The sequence below is a fragment of the Musca vetustissima genome, unplaced genomic scaffold, assembly GCF_032173495.1.
Source record: "Musca vetustissima isolate MV318-11 ecotype Yass unplaced genomic scaffold, APGP_CSIRO_Mvet_v1 utg30834, whole genome shotgun sequence".
Taxonomy (NCBI): domain Eukaryota; kingdom Metazoa; phylum Arthropoda; class Insecta; order Diptera; family Muscidae; genus Musca; species Musca vetustissima.
Window position 1 is genome coordinate 90,933 of NW_026877839.1, and position 18,650 is coordinate 109,582.

The window sequence follows — 18,650 nt, forward strand, 5'->3', positions numbered from 1 at the left end:
TAGTAAAGTCGGACTGGGCCATTCACAACTTTGGGTATATTCTAACTATTTATGCTAACAATTTCATGTGAATATCCGAAGGAGCATTGAGATGATATTGAACGAATTTAAATATGTGATATTTATCTATAATGGAACGAACTAACATCAATCCATACACATTCCATTCTCCAACCAGCGTAACCGTTGTGCCACTAAAGTAACAATTTTGATTTTTTTTCGGTTTTTCCACTCTTGTACCACTTTTTTATTTTGATACCAAATTTTTGAAATTTTGTGCAACATTTTCCTTAATTTTGCCACTTTGTTTTAAAATTATCGTACACGAATATATTTACAAAGGACCTATTTAGAGTCGTTTGCGTACAATGGAACGAATTTATTAATATCGATTATAGCACACTTAATATACGCTACATATGGAAGCTATGTCTGCATCAATTAAAAAAAAAACAACAAACAAAAACGTCATTGTAGTCTCGATTTGATACGTTGTGCAAAATTTCGTGTCAATGGAACAAGCATTAGGAGTTGGTGCACGATTTACGTAAAGTCTGACGAAAATATATATGTGGGAGCTATATCTAAATCTGAACCGTTTTCAACGAAACTTGCCCGACATTATTTATATTAATTTTAGTGCATAGTATAAAATTTGGGTCAATATATTTTCGTAAAATCGGTAGAAAATATGTATATGAGAGCTATATCTAAATCTAAACCAATTTAACACACATGATTCTAGACTTAATTCCGTTCCCTGTGCCAAATTTCGTGCAAATCGAAATATATACAGGGACTTTGGTACACCAATTACATTAAATCGGACGAAAATATATATGGGAGCTATATCTAAATCTAAAACTAATTTCACGAAACTTTACACACATCATTCTAGACCTAATTCAGTTCCCTGTGTCAAATTTCGTGCAAATCGAAAGGCATATAGGGACTTTGGTACACCATTTACATTAAATCGGACGAAAATATATATGGGAGCTATGTCTAAATCTAAAACGAATTTCACGAAACTTTACACACATCATTCTAGACCTAATTCAGTTCCCTGTGCCAAATTTCGTCCAAATCGAAAGGCATATAGGGACTTTGGTACATCATTTACATAAAATCGGATAAAAATATATATGGGAGCTATATCTAAATCTGGACCGATTTTCACGAAACTTATCACACATCATTCTAGACTTAATTCGGTATGCTATGCCAAATTTCGTGCAATTCGAAAGATATATATATATATATCGATATATTCTTTGAAATAATCTACGCCTTGCTTAGTCCTTAAAATCATTCATAAAAATGATCCATGTCTTGGTCCTTGAAAAAATATTCTTTATCTTACAAATCCACGCCTATGCTGGTCCTTGAAAAATTATTCACGCCTATGCTGAGCCTTGAAAAAATATTCTTTATCTTACAAATCCACGCCTATGCTGGTCCTTGAAAAATTATTCACGCCTATGCTGAGCCTTGAAAAAATATTCTTTATCTTACAAATCCACGCCTATGCTGGTCCTTGAAAAATTATTCTCGCCTATGCTGAGCCTTGAAAAAATATTCATTTAAAAATCCACGCCTATACCGGTCCTTGGAAAAATATTCATTAAAAAATCTACGCCTGTGCTTTTCCTTGAAAAAAATATTCATTTAAAACTCTTTTTTTCTAATTTGTATATCCAAAAAATATTTACTTATTTTCCAATATCCTTGATTTTTTTTTTTTTGTTATTAGCTCTTTATTATCTGTTCATAAATTTCATTGTGAAAAATTTAATTATTAACGCCAATTTGTTCGGGAGAGAATTAAATGAAATTGAAATGTTTATAAACAAATACACACGAGCAAACACTTTGAATATTTATGGCTTAATTTCAATGTGAAATTATAGATACAATTTAATTGCAATGACAGCAATTAGTTTCGTATTGAAAATTGGTTGTTTGTGTGTTTTGTTTTGTAAATTATAGTTATTGTTGTTTATAGTGTAATTAAAAAAATAGATATTTTTTAGAAAAACATTTTCCAAATTTTATTTATTTGTATAGTATTAACATATTAAGAACCGAAAATATAGCCAAAAGGTCAAAAAGCATCTCCAAACTGGTGTAGATATGAGATTTGTTATAAAATAATCCTTAGACCAGTGAGCGGAGCAGTATAGTCGGACGGGGTCGACCATATGATACCCTACACAACTACCACGAAAAGCAAACTTTCTGCCGTTCTATATTCTGAGACTGGGCAATATTTCGTGATATTTGCATCTAAACAGCCGCTCTAAGTATTTGGTCAGATCCCCTTCACCTTGTAAAATATGTGATGTTCTGCATATCTGAAATTAAAGTTTTCGGTTCATTGCACCCACTGAATGAAATCTCAACTTCACCGAAAACTATAGGCGCCGTCCTTGACCATAATCAGAACTTCATGTACAATTTCAAAGCGATCAGCTCGACATTTCCGTCCTCTAATCGAGTAATAGTAATACTATGCACATAGTCACCTTTACCTAATTACGTATAACTCCCAAATCAGAGTACATACAGCCACATAATTGGTATTTGAAGGTCAACAACTTGGATATACTATCAACTTCTCGGGTATATGTCCTGCAGGAGCAAGTATATACGCGCCAGAATAAAAATTTTGCAATTTTTCACACAAAAGTCAGGGTCCATTTGACCCGCTAAATATTGACCGATCTTTATCAAAACTGGCAAGCTTATTCTTTGGCCCGATCTCCTTCTCCATGTAAAATTTCACGATGTTCGGACCATAACTGCGGCCTATGGAGCGACCAGAAAAACGGACAAAAATTAAGTATTTGGTACATTTCATGCATTAAATATTAACCGATCTTTACCAAAAACAATAGGGGTCTTCATTGACCAGAACCCATCCTACATGCAAAATTTGGTGAAGATTGGTCCATAACTGAGGCCTGTATCGTGTTTGAAGGTGACAACATAGTTGTGTAGGGTATAAAAAGTTTTGTCGTATAACTGTTATAACATTCTGTTAAAAAAATAGGTTTACAAAAAAATTAATTTTATTTGATTGACGAATTTTTTTTCGGAATGATATTTCAACTAATATTTCTATAACATAACGCACACACTAATAATTTTATGGTATGACAAAAGTATAACTTACAGTCTGCCCATCATTTCAAGGTTATACGAACCACAACAACAATCCAAATTAATTTTTTATGCAGAATAATAAAAACAATAAAAAAGGTAAAATCAACAAAATTTTCGTACACCTGCAATATTTCAAACGGTAATTACAAAAATTCACAAAAAAAGGGAGGAGTTGTCGGCTAGACCTAGGCGTCACAAACTATCAAGGCCGAAAGTTGTATTTTGTGTGTGTGTGTTTTTTGTTATTGTTGTTAATAAACCTATTCACGGTTAGATGTTAATGACACTCAGCAGACATAGGCAAAAACAATTTACAATTTATTGTGATAGCTGGAAAAATAGTAGCAATTTATTAGCTTTTATTGTTATTGATATATAAAAATATTTTTTTGTAACAATAAAAATATATAGTTAATAATAAAAGAAAAATAAATTTTGTTTAAATTAAAACCAGTTTAAAACCTGTAAGAAAAGCAGTAAAGTCGGGCTGAGCCGACTATATGATACCCTTCACCACTTTGGCTACCAATCTAAAATTTATGAAAAATTGAATGTCAATCATTTGATATGCTGCAACACGGTGCGCTATCCAAAATTTATCTCGACACAAAATCCAATACAAAACATGACATGCATCAATCTAGACCTAATTCAATACTCTGTGCAAAATTTTGCACCATTTACATAAAATCGGAGGAAATTATAAATCTAAATCTGAACCGATTTCAACAAAACTTGGCATGTATCAATCTAGACCTTATTCAGTGCAAAGCGGAAAATATTGGGACAAATATTGGGAGTTTGGTGCACCATCTACATAAAATCGGCCGAAACTATATATGGGAGCTATATCTAAATCTGAACCGATTAAAACAAAACTTGGCATGTATCAATCTAGACCTAATTCAGTACTCTGTGCAAAATCTTGTCTCAATCGGACAAATATTGTGAATTTGGCGCACCTTTCGCCTAAAATGGGACGAAACTATATATAGGAGCTATATTTAAATCCGAACCGGTTTTAACAAAACTTCGCCTATACATCAATCGACCAAAATTTTACTCTTTGGTGCTCCATTTACATAAAATCGGACGAAACTATATATGGGAGCTATATCTAAATCTGAATCGATTTCAACAAAACTTAGATTCCATCAATCTAGACCTAATTCAGTACTCTGTGCAAAATCTTGTCTCGATCGGACAAATGTTTGGAGTTTGATGCATCATGTACCTAAAATCGGACAATGTCTCAATTCCAGTCTCAATTTAGACAGATTTAAATAATTTATAGAATTTTTTTTGAGAAAATCAATCCAGAGTTGGAAAATAACGCTCAAATACACAAGCGACATGACATAAAAAATTTGATCGAATCCAAAAGATGCAACCTTAAATTCTTACCGCCTTATTCTCCCATGCTAAAACTTATCGAAAATGCATTTTCAAAAATAAAATTATGTGCAAGAGCTGAGCTGTGTGACGTTTCAATGGAACATAACATTGTTGATGTAATCGAGCGAAGTATTCAAAAGCTTACTCGGCAAGATTGTTCTAACTACGCTATGGACATGGTTTTTAAAATCCCACAAGCTGCAAGTCGGGAACCCCTTCATTAAGATAAGCAGTTACCTTATCATCAACAATCTATTAAATCAAATATGTATTTCGCATTTAGGACCGGGTATTCAATTCTTGTTCTAAAATATTTATTTATTAAAATGTCAAGAAATACCCCAGTTTGTATTACTATTTATTTACTTTTATGTAGTAAAGATATTAAATAAAATCACACCGAATTAAAGAATATTTATGTTAATTATATAGCCATACAACTATATTTGTTAATATTCTTTGATTTAATTTTCAAATATTGGTTTAAAATTACTGCAAAGGTTTCATTTAATTTGGAAAAAGTTTCATTCTATTTGTAAAAAGTTTCATTCTATTTGTAAAAGGTTTCATTCCAATTGGAAAAGGTTTCATTTAATTTGGAAAAGGTTTCATTTAATTTGGAAAAGGTTTCATTTAATCTGGAAATGCTATATATATATATATATATATATATTTTCGTCTGATTTAATGTAAAAGGGGCACCAAAGTCCCTATATATCTTTTGATTTGCACGAAATTAGGCATACGGTACTGAATTTGGTCAAGAATGATGTGTGCTAAGTTTCGTGAAAATCGGTACAGATATAGATATAACTCCCATATATATTTTTTCGTCCCTATATATTTCAATTTGCACGAAATTTTGCATAGTGTACCGAATTGAGTCTAGAATAATGTCTGCTAAGTTTCGTGAAAATTCAGTACAAAGTACTGATGTTACAATAACCTTTCGTGTGTCAAGTTTTCTTGAAATCGGTTCAGATTTACATATAGCTCTTATATATATTTTCGTCCGATTTAGTGCACGACCCATGACACAACGTACTGAAATTAATATAAATTAATCTATTTACAACGTTTAGAATAGGTTGCGGAGTGACATGTGTTGGGATTGATGTTAGTCGGTTTACTTTTAGATAAATATCGCATATTTAACTTCGTTCAATTTCATGTCAATGTTCCCTCGAAAAGGCGATGTCGGTTAGGATACATATGTAGAATATACCCAAAGTGATGATATTGTCGGCCAAGTCCGACTTTGCTATTTCCTTACTGGTTTACAGTGCCATACTTCCTGAACTTCATCTGCTATATAAAAACTCTATATAGACTAAATGTATTTCAGTTTATCTATTACCAGCTGATTTATAAAGAATTATAAAAATTGGTCCACATTTAGTCCCCCAAATTTTCCTATCGAATTGGTTGCCATTGGATAGAGATTTCTCTTCCTATTAAAAAAATCTATACTTGTCCACGTTTTCATACAACGCTACATTACAATGTTCAACATTAGAAGATTTTGAACACAATTTCCTTCATAAATATCTGTAATTCTAAAAGAGTAGAAAACTGCCAAAATTGATCGAAATTGGTCTACATGTTGGTAAAGTCCGTATAATACAATAGACATACATTGTACCCACTTTTCCCAACCTACAATTTGATTATTTTGATTCCAATTGTGTAGCAAATCTCCTTACCATTGTATATCCTTCATGTAAATTTTTGATATAGGTCCAGATATAGACTAAATCCCCATTTAACGAAGGGACACAATATTCGGAATTTTGAAGATTTTGGGCAAGTTTTCAAATGTACGGCAATTTTTTCTATTAACAAATAATTATAATTTTTCCACATTTGGTTATAGGCTATATTATATAGTAATGCCCTCCAAATTTTCCGTATTATTTGGATCCCCAATTATTTTTTTGTTTAAATTCTAAAATGATAATCAAATACAATTACCCATTCCCAATGTCTTTCACCAATAATATAGAGACTAACCTATTTCTAAATATTTTATAAGCGTCATTCTATTCACCTAATATTATCAATGCAATATAATTCCATATTTTCTTTTCAACGTTTTTTTTTTTTCAATACTTAATATCATAACTTTTTTTGAAATAAATTCAACAAATACAAAATAGATAACACACAACAAATGCAATTTATCTTTTTTCGACGTTTAGAACGTTGATATAAATATAAATATTTGTATTAATTTATGATTAATCATGTTTTGTTTTGTTGTATCACCCATTTTGTTGTATCAACCCATTACCAGACGTCCATTCTTTTTTTTTTTTTTGAGGCGAATGTGACCTCCTAAACTAAAAATAAATACCTTTTTACTGCTATGCAACAGTTATTTTTTGTTATTTTTGTCTATCCATTGAACTATTTTCTTTTTTGTCTTCGGCATATTCTTATCGCCAAAATTGATAAGAAATTTAAACCACAAAAGCAAACAATAATAGTGATGTGGAAATAAATGGATTGTAAATTCTCTAGTCAAGTTTTAATGGGTTTAATTTCTCAATGGACAAAAGATCCGACATGTTTATTCTTTTTAATTTCTTTGCGATATTTATACCCTACACAACTATGATGTCAGGGTATTACAGCTTTGTGCAGCCCCTAGAGTTTGTAACGCCGCGAAATATTGCTGAGTCGATCTAGACATGTGTGTCCGTCCGTCTGTCTATTGTAATTTGTAAACACGATACAGGCCACAATCTTCAAGAAATTTTGCATGTAGGATGGGTTCTGGCCAATGAAGACCCCTATTGTTTTTGGTAAAGATCGGTTAATATTTAGGGGAACTTTATTTTTGTCTGATTTTCTGATCGCTCCAAACATCACGACTTTTTACATGGAGAAGGGGATCGGGCTAAAGAATAAGCATGCCTGTTTTGATAAAGATCGGTTAATATTTAGCGGGTCTAATGGACCTCGACTTTTGAGTGAAACATTACAAAAATGTTATTCTATAGCGTATATATTTACCCCTGAAGGACATAGAAACGAGAAGTTGATAGTATATCCAAGAGGAGTGGTTGACCTTTAAATTGAGTTGAGTTGAGTCAAAAAACCACCCACGGTGAAGGGAATCTGGACAAGTGATTAGAAGGGCTGTACTGGATATTAGTAATATTTGTTGACCTGTGGGTGGTCAAGGGGGTGCAAATATCGCGAAATATGTTCCATGTTCAGAAAAATATAGAACCATTGAAAGTTACATTTTCGTGGAAGTTGTGTAGGGTATCATATGGTCGGCCCGTCCGACAATACTGCTCCGCACACTGGTTACTTAATAAGTTCATGATTCTAGAAATTCGTATTTGGAATATTGTGTTTTATGAAATATAGCTTTTCTATAAAAACTAAAAAAGTAATAGATATTAAGTTCCATCGGAATGAACTATACTGCAGTGGATTATTTTGAAACTAAAATTTTTGATGTGACAAAAAAATAGGCGGGATCCCTGTATCGCTCATAAACTTTCGGTTTAAAATTTTTCTGACCCCCAACAATTTTTATAACCTTCGCCACACTGTCGTACAGGGTAGTATGTCTTTGATATACACATGGTTCCTTTTGAGAATATGCATAGAATCACTTTCTGAGTCGATTTATGCATGTCCGTCCGTCTGTCTATGTTAAATTGTAAACAAATACAGGTCGCATTTTTGATGCCAATTGAATGAAATTTGGCACAACTCCTTTATTTGGCACAAGGACGAACCCTATTGAAATGGGATAAAATCAGTTCAGATTTAGATATAGCTCCCATATATATTTTCGTCCGATTTTATGTAAATGATGTACCAAACCCCCTACATATCCTTCGATTTGCACGAAATTTGGCACAGCACACTAAATTGAGTCTGCAATGATGTGTTCTAAATTTTGTGAAAATCAAATGTAATATATATATATACATATATATAAGTCCCTATATATATTTCGATTTGGCACAGTGTACTGTATTCAGACTAGAATGATGTGTGTTAAATTTCGTAAAAAGTGGCTCAGATTTAGATATAGCTCCCATATATATTTTCGTCCGATTTTAGGTAAATGGTGTACCAAAGCCCTTATATATCTTTCGATTTTAACGAATTTTGACATAACGTACTGAATTGAGTGTAGAATGATGTGTGTTGAGTTTCGTGAAAATGGGTTCAGATATAGATATAGCTCCCATATACATTTTCGTTCGATTTTATGTAAATGGTGCACCAAAATCCCTATATATCCTTTGAGTAGCAAAAAAATTGGCATATCGTAGCGTATTGATCCTAGAATGATGTGTGCTAATTTAGATAAAGTTCCTACATATATATTTTCGTCCAATTTTAGGTAAATGGTGCACCAAACCTCCAATGTTTGTCCGATTGACACGAAATTTAGACTATAATGGCGTCATAGCTTCCATATATATTTCGAACGGGTGTCTGAGATATACTTTGTAGTAGTGCGACGTACTGAATGTGTGTATCAAGTGTGCTACTTCCATAAGTTTGTCCCATAATACGCAGACGACTCTAGATCTGCCCGAATGAAATTTAATTTAGCATAGGCAAATGCATGATTATTTTCCTTCGAGTGAACATTGACATGCAATTGGGAGGATACATATCTACAATATGCCCAAAGTGGTGAAGGGTATCTTATAGTCGGCCCAGTCTGAATTTACTATTTTCTTTACTGTTTTTTTTTATACCCTTCACCACACTGTGGTACAGGGTATTATGTCTTTGTGCATATGTTTGTAACAGGCAAAAATAATCGAGATAGACCCATGGTTCCTTTTGAGAATATGCATAGAATCACTTTCTGAGTCGATTTATGCATGTCCGTCTGTCCGTCCGTCCATGTATTTTTGTTAACAAAGTACAGGTCGCATTTATGATCCGATCTGGATGAAATTTGGCACAGGTCACTTAATTGACCCAATGACGAACCCTATTGAAGTTGGAGAAAATCGGTCCACGTTTAGGCATAGCTCCCATATAGGGGTACCCCCCAATTTTCGGTATTTTGGGGTTCTTGAGTGCGTTTTTCAACCGAATACGCTGAAATTTGGTACATTGGGTTCTTATTGGGTACTAAATGTCCCCACAAAAAATTATAAATATAGGTCCATTTTTTCGGGTAGCCCTTATATAAAGGTACCCCCAGTTTTCGGTATTTTGGGGTTCTTGGGCTCGTTTTATAACTGAATTCTCTGAAATTTTGTACATTCGGTTCTTATTGTGTACCAAATTATTCCACTAAAAATTATAAATATAGTTCCAGTTTTTCTGGTAGTCCCCATATAACGGTACTCCCAAATTTTTGGTATTTTGGGGGTTCTGATCGTATTTTTCGACCTAATTGACTTTAATTTATTACATCGAGTTCTTATTAGGTAGCAAATATCTCCACTAAAAATAATAAATATAGGTCCACTTTTTCGGGTAGCCCCCATATAAGGGTACCCCCCAATTTTCGGTATTTTGGGGTTCTTGAACGCGTTTTTCAACCAAATTCTTTGTAATTTGGTTTTTTGTACTCGTATATGGTAACAAACCTCCCTCCTAAAAATTACTAATATTCGCTTCCTTTTAGGGGTGGTCCCCTTATAACCACCTTTTTATACCCTTCACCGCACTGTGGTACAGGGTATTGTGTCGTTGTGCATATGTATGTAACAGGCAAAAATAATCGAGATAGACCCATGGTTCCTTTTGTGAATATGCATAGAATCACTTTCTGAGTCGATATATGCATGTCCGTCCGTCCATGTATTTTTGTTAACAAAGTACAGATCGCATTTATGATCCGATTTGTATGAAATTTGGCATAGTTTCGTCCGATTTCATGTAAATAGTGCACCAAACTCCCAATAGTGGTCCGACTAAAGCAATATTTTGCACCGAGTACTGAATTAGGTCCCGACAGATGTATGAGAAATTTTGTTGGAATCGGTTCAGATTTATATCTAAATATGCTATATATAGTTTCGTACGATTTTATGTAAATGGAGCAACATACTGCCAATATTTATCCGATTGAGACAAAATTTTGCACCGCGTACTAAATTAGGTCATTGATGAATGCGAAGTTTTGTTGAAATCGGTTCAGATTTAGATATAGCTCCCATATATAGTTTCGTCCGATTTAAGGTAAATTGTGCACCAAACTCCCAATATTGGTCCGATTGAAGCCAAATTTTGCACAGAGTACTGAACAATATCCCCACGTTATGTCTACAGACGCGTCATTTGCTTGTATACGAGGGTTACTAAATATATTTCGGGGCTGATCAGCCATCTGCCTAAATACGACTCATATTGCTAGCTGTGGCGACGCTTGAGCAACATAGGATGGTAAATTCTGAATGATATGCCACAATTTCTTTGCCTTGAAGTCTGCGGAGTAATTCTAAAAACGATCGTCATCACAATGCGAGCTCTCACATATCAGTTGAGACTATCGCTTTTTGTCCGGCCAAACATGAAATTGATAGGCCCAGGGATGCACGGCCCATCCTTATATGGTTTCTATTCTACAAAAGTATGAAATTCTAAGAAATTTCAGACCTATCTATCGTTCGGTACATCTGTTGTACCGTTGCTAAATGGTCAGGTTCGAAAATTAGCTATATCGGTCCGCATTTATAATGAAACCTCCATATTTTAGGCATTTTTAATTGTAGTGTCATTTCAAATATTCCCATCAGATTCGGTTTTGAGATTTTAGGAATAATGTATATTAAAATTTACTGAAATATAGTATTTGTATTCACGTTCCACCCTAATATACATTTGTTACTAATTTCCTTGTGCTGTAATAAAATTTAGCAAATATTGAAGTGTTTGTTTTGATTTGTTTGTATTTTTTATTTTTATAATAAAATTTACACTTTACTCATCATCGACAGCAACATATTCACTGTTTGTTGCGGCTGGGTTGGATCTCTAACCCGACTAATATTGCTGTTGTGCGGCTGTGAATTACAAAAGCAAATGTCGGGCACAGGCCCAATTAATACGTCACATACGAGCGTTTTTTTCGCTGTCAACTTTTTTTGCTGTTGTTTTTTTTATTTGGCATTGCGGCAGGTGGTTGTGGGCCACACGGTTAACTACTGCAACGTCACTCAGCAAAAAAGAAAATAAAAACACGATCGTCTAGTAGAAATGAGTCTAGTCGTGAGGTTAGGTGAGTAAAATCACTGCATAGTGTCTATTGTCGTTAGAGACAGAGTGAGAGCGACTAAGTCGGTGGCTATCGAATGTGTGATGTTGTTGTTGTCGCCAGGGGGACTGACAGCAGCGATAGAGCATTTATTGTGTTTTCAGAGATGGATATCTTTTTTTTTGCTATGGTGTCCCATTAATGTCGTTGGCTACGACGACGTAGACGGCGGATTTTTTTTTTGCGCTTTTGGTTGCGTCTACAGCGTTTTTTTTTCAAATTGGATATTTCGAATATCTCAATCAGTTTATGAGTGTTCACGTCGCAAATAACACACAAAATTCGCGCGGTGATCGGCACGTAATTGCACGCGCTTCCCTATCGCATTAATTAAAATCGTAAAAAAGCAACAAAAACAAAATATTATTAATGTTAAACGAAAAAAATCATAATGCGTTTGAAATTGATTTGCGAATCGAATGAATAACGACAACAACAAGAAATTTTGCAAACAAAATATATTTAACAACAAAATTATTTGTGTAATAAAAAATATGTATGACAAGCAAATCATGCAGTAATAACAACAACATCAGCACCAATACAATATCTAATATTTAAAATCGACACTATGATAAATTAAATAAAATGCCAAAAATTGTTTGTGAAAAAATTTCAATAATTTTTTTATGCAAAAAAGAAAAAAAACACTACGCTAAATGACATTTTGATATTTCGATGATGAATTAAGAAATATTTGTCAGCAGTCTAAAATAAATGTATTAAGCTTGAAATACCACAATGAGTGATCATAACCAAAAGTCCCATCATAGGAAGCCACAATTTATAATCGTTGTCGTTTTGGATTAAAATAATTCAAATAACCACAAAATAAATTTATGTCAGAAAAAATATACTGGAGTCTGAATGTATCGGTTTAAAAAAGGGGAAAAGCTCGTCAGCACTCTAAAATATATTTTTTTTTTTTTGTTTTTCTTGAAATACCACAATGAGTGATCGTGACCAAAATAAGGGTAAGGCAATTTGCCGAAGATCGGTCACACGAAAAAAGTGTTCTATGAAGGATATTCTGTCTCCATAAAAGAAAGTCTATATAAGAATTCCAGTGGAATTTTGAAAAACCACATCTAAGGAAGTATGGACTTCTCCAACATACAATTGCCTTTTTGTAACCAGGACTTCAAAGGCTTCTAATTGTCTTAGGGAAAAAAATCACTATAAATGCATCAGCGGAATGGGATTTCCGCATGAAAACAAATACATCGACCTATTGAGGACTATATAAATTTTCGCTTTAAGTGATCGAAATTACTTCCTCTTTACGAAATTTTAATACAGTTCAATGTTTTTGGTACAAGTATTATGTATTTGTGCATATGTTTGTAACAGGCAAAAGGAAACGACACATGGTTCCTTTTGAAAATATTCATAGAATCATTTTCTAAGTCGATGTATGCTTATCCGTCTGTCTGTTGATGTTTATGATGTAAAGAAAATACAAGTCCCTTTTCTAATCCGATTTTAATGAAATTCGGTTCAGCTCATTTATTTGGTCCAAGAACGAACCCTATTGAAATGAATGAAAATCGGTTAAGATTTAGCTATAGCTTCCACTTATATTTTCGTCCGATTTTTTTTTGTAAATGGTGCACCAATGTCCCTATATATATCCTTCGATTTGCACGAAATTTGACATAGCGTAATGAATTGAGTCTATAGTGATGTGTGGCAAGTTTCGGGAAAATCTGTTCAGATGTAGATATAGCTCGCATATATATTTTCGTCCGTTTTAATGTAAATGGGGCACCAAAGTCCCTACATATCTTTCGATTTTAACGAAATTCCGCATAGCATACTGAATTTATTCTAGAATGATGTGTGTAAAGTTTCCTGAAAATCTGTTCAGATGTATATATATATATATATATATATATATTTCCCATATATATTTTCGTCCGATTTAATGTAAATGGTATAATAAAGTCCCTATATAGCTTTCGATTTGCACGAAATTTGGCATATTATACTGAATAGAGTCTGGAATGATGTGTGTAAAGTTTCGTGAACATCGATTCAGATTTAGATATATCTTCCATATATATTTTCGCCCGACGTCTGTTAGGATACATATCTAGAATATATATGAAGGGTATCATATAGTCGGTCCAGTCCGACTTACTGGCTTTTTTTGATGTACGGGAATAAACAGAAGTTATTGGGTACAAAGTCAGGGATATGCGGATGACCCATCAATTCTACGTTTTGGCCGGTAAATTGGCCCGAGCCTTTTTTAGCGTTTGTCAAATTTTGTCAGTAATATATATATATATATATATCTATCGTATTAATATCATGCAGAATGGCTTAAACATTTGATATGCTTTATGTCGATTGCTCGATCGTGCTGACTAAATTTGAAAAAAGACTTTGTATTCTTCTTCAAGGAGTTTAACTCAATCATTTTCAATCATATCTACTTTTTTGAACTGCTGACACTTTGGATTCACCCCATCTTATTTACAAATTGCATGTTTGCTTCGTATGCTCTTAGTTTGCGATCTATATGAAATCCATTACTGTAATTACGTTGTACCGACATATTAACACAATTTGTTTTTGCTGAATTTGTGTCAAAAAAAAAAAAAAAAAAAAACATTAAAAAGTATATGATGAAATATACTTAATAGTGTATATCATGAGTGTAATAATAACAACAACAAAAAATATAAAGTGAAATTTCTTTAAAACACTACCCCAGGCAAAACAAAGAAAATAAATAATACAAGTAATAAGGAAGAAGAAAAATAGTCAAAGAAATGCAATCAATTTCAAAAAATATTTGTGTAAACAAAATAAAATTTTGTCTAAAAATTGTCTGTCCGCAGGCATTAAGAATAAAAACAACAACGACAACACGAAAATAAACATAACAGTCAAACTGTGATTATGACAAATGTCTAATATACAACAAAAACAACAACATTAAAAGCCCATTTAAACATTTACCAAAAACAACAACAGCGTACGATGACAGCAAGAAAGTCCCAGCAATAATCCCCCCTATTCGATATTTAAACATCAACAAACCTTGAAAGAGGAATTGTTTACTATTCGGTTTTATTTAGTGGTGTGTTGTCGTTGTTGTTGTTCTTGCGATTGTAAAAGAAAACAAATATTATTTTGCAAAACAAAAAATTGCGTGTTTTTATGTTTTCTTTTTTTGAAGAGCGTTAACCAATAAAAAAACAACCAAAATGACCCAAGAAATGTTGAAAAGAAATGCATGAACTAGCAAGACAATGATTTTGAAAGGAGAGCAGGGGTGTACTCGTAACGCCACCAACAACAACAACCACCATATTACCATTAACATCCCACTCACACACACACACTCAACAACTATTTTAGTTAATTGGCCGACCTTTTGTTATTTTTAATTTAAATTTATTTGCAAAAAAACTACAACAATTAGTACAAAAAAGACGAAGACAAATAAATAAAAAAATAAAACCAAATTAAACTAAACATTTAAATACACACGCCCACACCTACGCACATGAAGTGCGTAAACAATTTTCTAGGATGTGATTTGCTAGTCTTCCTGTGATATATCAATTATTTTTTATTTTGAAAACTTTTCTGTGATCTTAAGTTGTGAATTTGTATAACAAACAAAAAAAAACTGTTTCCTGCTGTGTTAATTGACAACGTCCAACATGAAATTCTTTCTAGGCCTCGCCAATTGGACATCGGACAGTCGTGACAAATACGATGGCAATCAAACCGATAAGGTAAGTTCAAATTAGTTTTCACATTTTTTTTATATTATTTAAAACCCGTAAGAAAAGCTCAAAAATCGGACGGGGCCGACATAGACATTTGAAGCAATTAAAAAAGCATACCCATACCATTGTTATATCTATGAAATTAAAATCAGGACCAAATGCAGGACAAAGCGCTGTCCACAGTTTCATTTCCATAGGAGAAACCTTTATTATTATTTGCTTCACAATTGCATGAACTCAAAACATGATACGTTGTGTAGGAATTCATCACAATCGAAAAAAATGACTTTAGTTATTTAGTACACCATTTGGATGAAATCGGATGGAAGTATATATGGAAGCTATATCTAAATCTGAACCAATTTTAGCAAAACTTCGCATACATAAAACAGAACTTCATTCCGTACGCTGTGCATAATTGTGTCCCAATCGGACAAACCTTGGGAGTTTGGTGTACCATTTATCTAAAATCGGACGAGAGTATATATGGGAACTATATCTGTATCTGATCTGATTTCAATGAAACTTAACGCTCTCTATCCTAGTCTTAATTTCATACGTTATGCCAAATTTCGTCTAAATCGGACAAAAATTGGGAGTTTGGTGCATCATTTAGATAAAATCGGATGAAGCTATATATGGGAGCTATATCTAAATCTGAACCAACTTTAACAAAACTTTACATACATTAAAGAGGACCTAATTCAGTACGTTGTGCACAATTTTGTCTGAATCAAAAAAATATTGGGAGTTTGGTGTACCATTTAGATAAAATCTGACGAAAATATATATGGGAGCTATATCTAAATCTGAAACGGTGTTTCAGGACTTTTATAAAATCGTCACATGTGACAAATCATGAATATATTCATATGAGTCCGAAACAAAAATAGTATTTGACCGTGTGGGTCTTCGAAGACGAACCGAATTGGAAGAAACGCATCGAAACAAATGATCCTCGTTTCTATTTCGAACCGGTGGCGACAATCCACTTGTACAATGTAGGACTGTCAATTCGGAGTGGTTCACCACAATTTGCCGATGAAATTAAAAAAAAAAACAACAGTAAAGTCGGACAGGGCCGACTATATGATACCCTTCACTACTTCGGATATATTCACCAGATGTATCCTAACAGACGTCGCATTTTTACAGAACCATTAACATGAAATTGGATGAATTAAAATATGGAGGTGAACCATTTACATTAAATCGGTCGAACATATATATGGGAGCTATATCTAAATCTCAATCGATTTTCACGAAACTTAGCGCACATCTAATTCATTACGCTATGCCAAAATTCGTGGAAATCGAAAAATATATAGAAACTTTGGTAAACCATAGACATTAAATCGGTCGAACATATATATGGGAGTTATATCTAAACCTGAACCGATTTTCCCAATTTCAATAGGGTTCGTCCTTGGGCCGAATTAATGACCCATACCAAATTTCATCCAATTCGGATCATAAATGCGACATATACATTGTTTGCAATTTAACATGGACAGACAGACGGACATGCATAAATTGACTTAGAAAGTGATTCTATGTATATTCTCAAATGGAACCATGTGTCTATCTCGTTTCTTTTTGCCTGTCACAAACATATGCACAAAGACATAATACCCTGTACCGCAGTGTGGTGAAGGGTATAAAAATTGTGTTCCAATCGGCCAAATTTTGGGTCTTTAGTGCACAATTTACCGATTTTACATTAAATCAGTCGAACATATATATTAGAGCTATATCTAAATCTGAACCGATTTTCACGAAAACTTAACACACATCATTCTGGACCTAATTCTGTACGCTATGCCAAATTTCGTGCAAATCTAAAGATATGTAGGTGCTGTGGTGCCCCATACGGACGATACTATATATGGAAGCTATATTGCAATCTGAACCGATTTTCTTCAATCTCAATAGAGTTCGTCCTTATGCCAAATAAGTGACCTGTGCCAAATTTCATCCTAATCGGATCATAAATGCGACGGACGGACGCGCATAAATCGACTCAGAAAGTGATTCTATGCGTATTCTCAAAAGGAACCCTGTGTCTATCTCGTTTCCTTTTGCCTGTTACAAACATATGTACAAAGACATAATACCCTGGGTGGTGAAGGGTATAAAAATCTACCTAAGAACAAAAATATATAATAGTAGCCATTCGAATCGATTTGCGTTTTAAAACTTCTGTTTAGCGAAATTATTTGTTTCCATTCCATATTGATTTACGCTTTTGAGTATTTGAGATGTTAAGATATAATAATGAATCAGATGTGTACAATGTTGAGAGTACCCAAAGCTTAACTATTAGTGCCATGTTTCACAGTGGGTACTCACATTTTCATATCAAACGTCGTACCCTTATTCGCCATATTATATTGTGTTCTTTGGTTCAAAAAACACAAAGAACTTGCATTTTTCAGATTAGTTTTTTTCGCCGTTTTAACCTGTACAATAGAGATCGCAATTTTTATGATAGAACTCTGAAATTTTGAACACACTTTGTCAGTACTCCTAGGATGTTTGATATGTTCCAAATTATATTTGCCCGTCCACCTCTGGGTGCAGCACCCATATAAGTTTTACTTCCATTTTCCTTCGAGGTACCTATTTTTCCTGGTTTTTGGAGACTGTGCTTGAACTTAGCATAAAATATTCAATATACGTCTATGTGTTTACATAGATACAAAAAGGCCCGCTTCGTTTTTGGAATGTTGAGGCTTCTAGTCTAGTATATATAATATCGTATTTAACAATCTCAAAGCATAAACGACCTCATTTACAGTGACAGGAATCTCAATTGGCTTTAGACATATGTTCGGATCGGTCAATTTTAATGACATTTTAACATGTTTTTAATAATTCATGTAACTAAAATCGCCTTTATATCTCCTGATACCCAGAAGTTTTTTTGTACATAGATTTTTTTACTCAGTGTATACTATAGGTTATCTTCTACTTTCTATTGTGCTTGAGGGTATAAATGTTGGTCACGCTCAGCCTAAATTATTTCATTAAAGTACATGTGTAGTAGTTTCAGATATCGTACTTCGACGTTATAACCACCTTCAAACTTG

The 18,650-nt window shown here is 33.4% G+C and overlaps 1 protein-coding gene across 6 annotated transcripts in view; it reads left to right on the forward strand.

Annotated features, from left to right (window-relative positions):
- Positions 1-18,650, forward strand: part of LOC133322515 (oxysterol-binding protein-related protein 8-like) — an 81,976-nt gene that overhangs the window by 48,642 nt on the left and 14,684 nt on the right. For all 6 annotated transcript variants that reach the window (XM_061531503.1, XM_061531504.1, XM_061531505.1 and 3 more), the window contains one exon: positions 15,509-15,567. In XM_061531503.1, the coding sequence (XP_061387487.1) occupies positions 15,509-15,567 (59 nt within the window). The remainder of the gene's footprint in view (positions 1-15,508; positions 15,568-18,650) is intronic.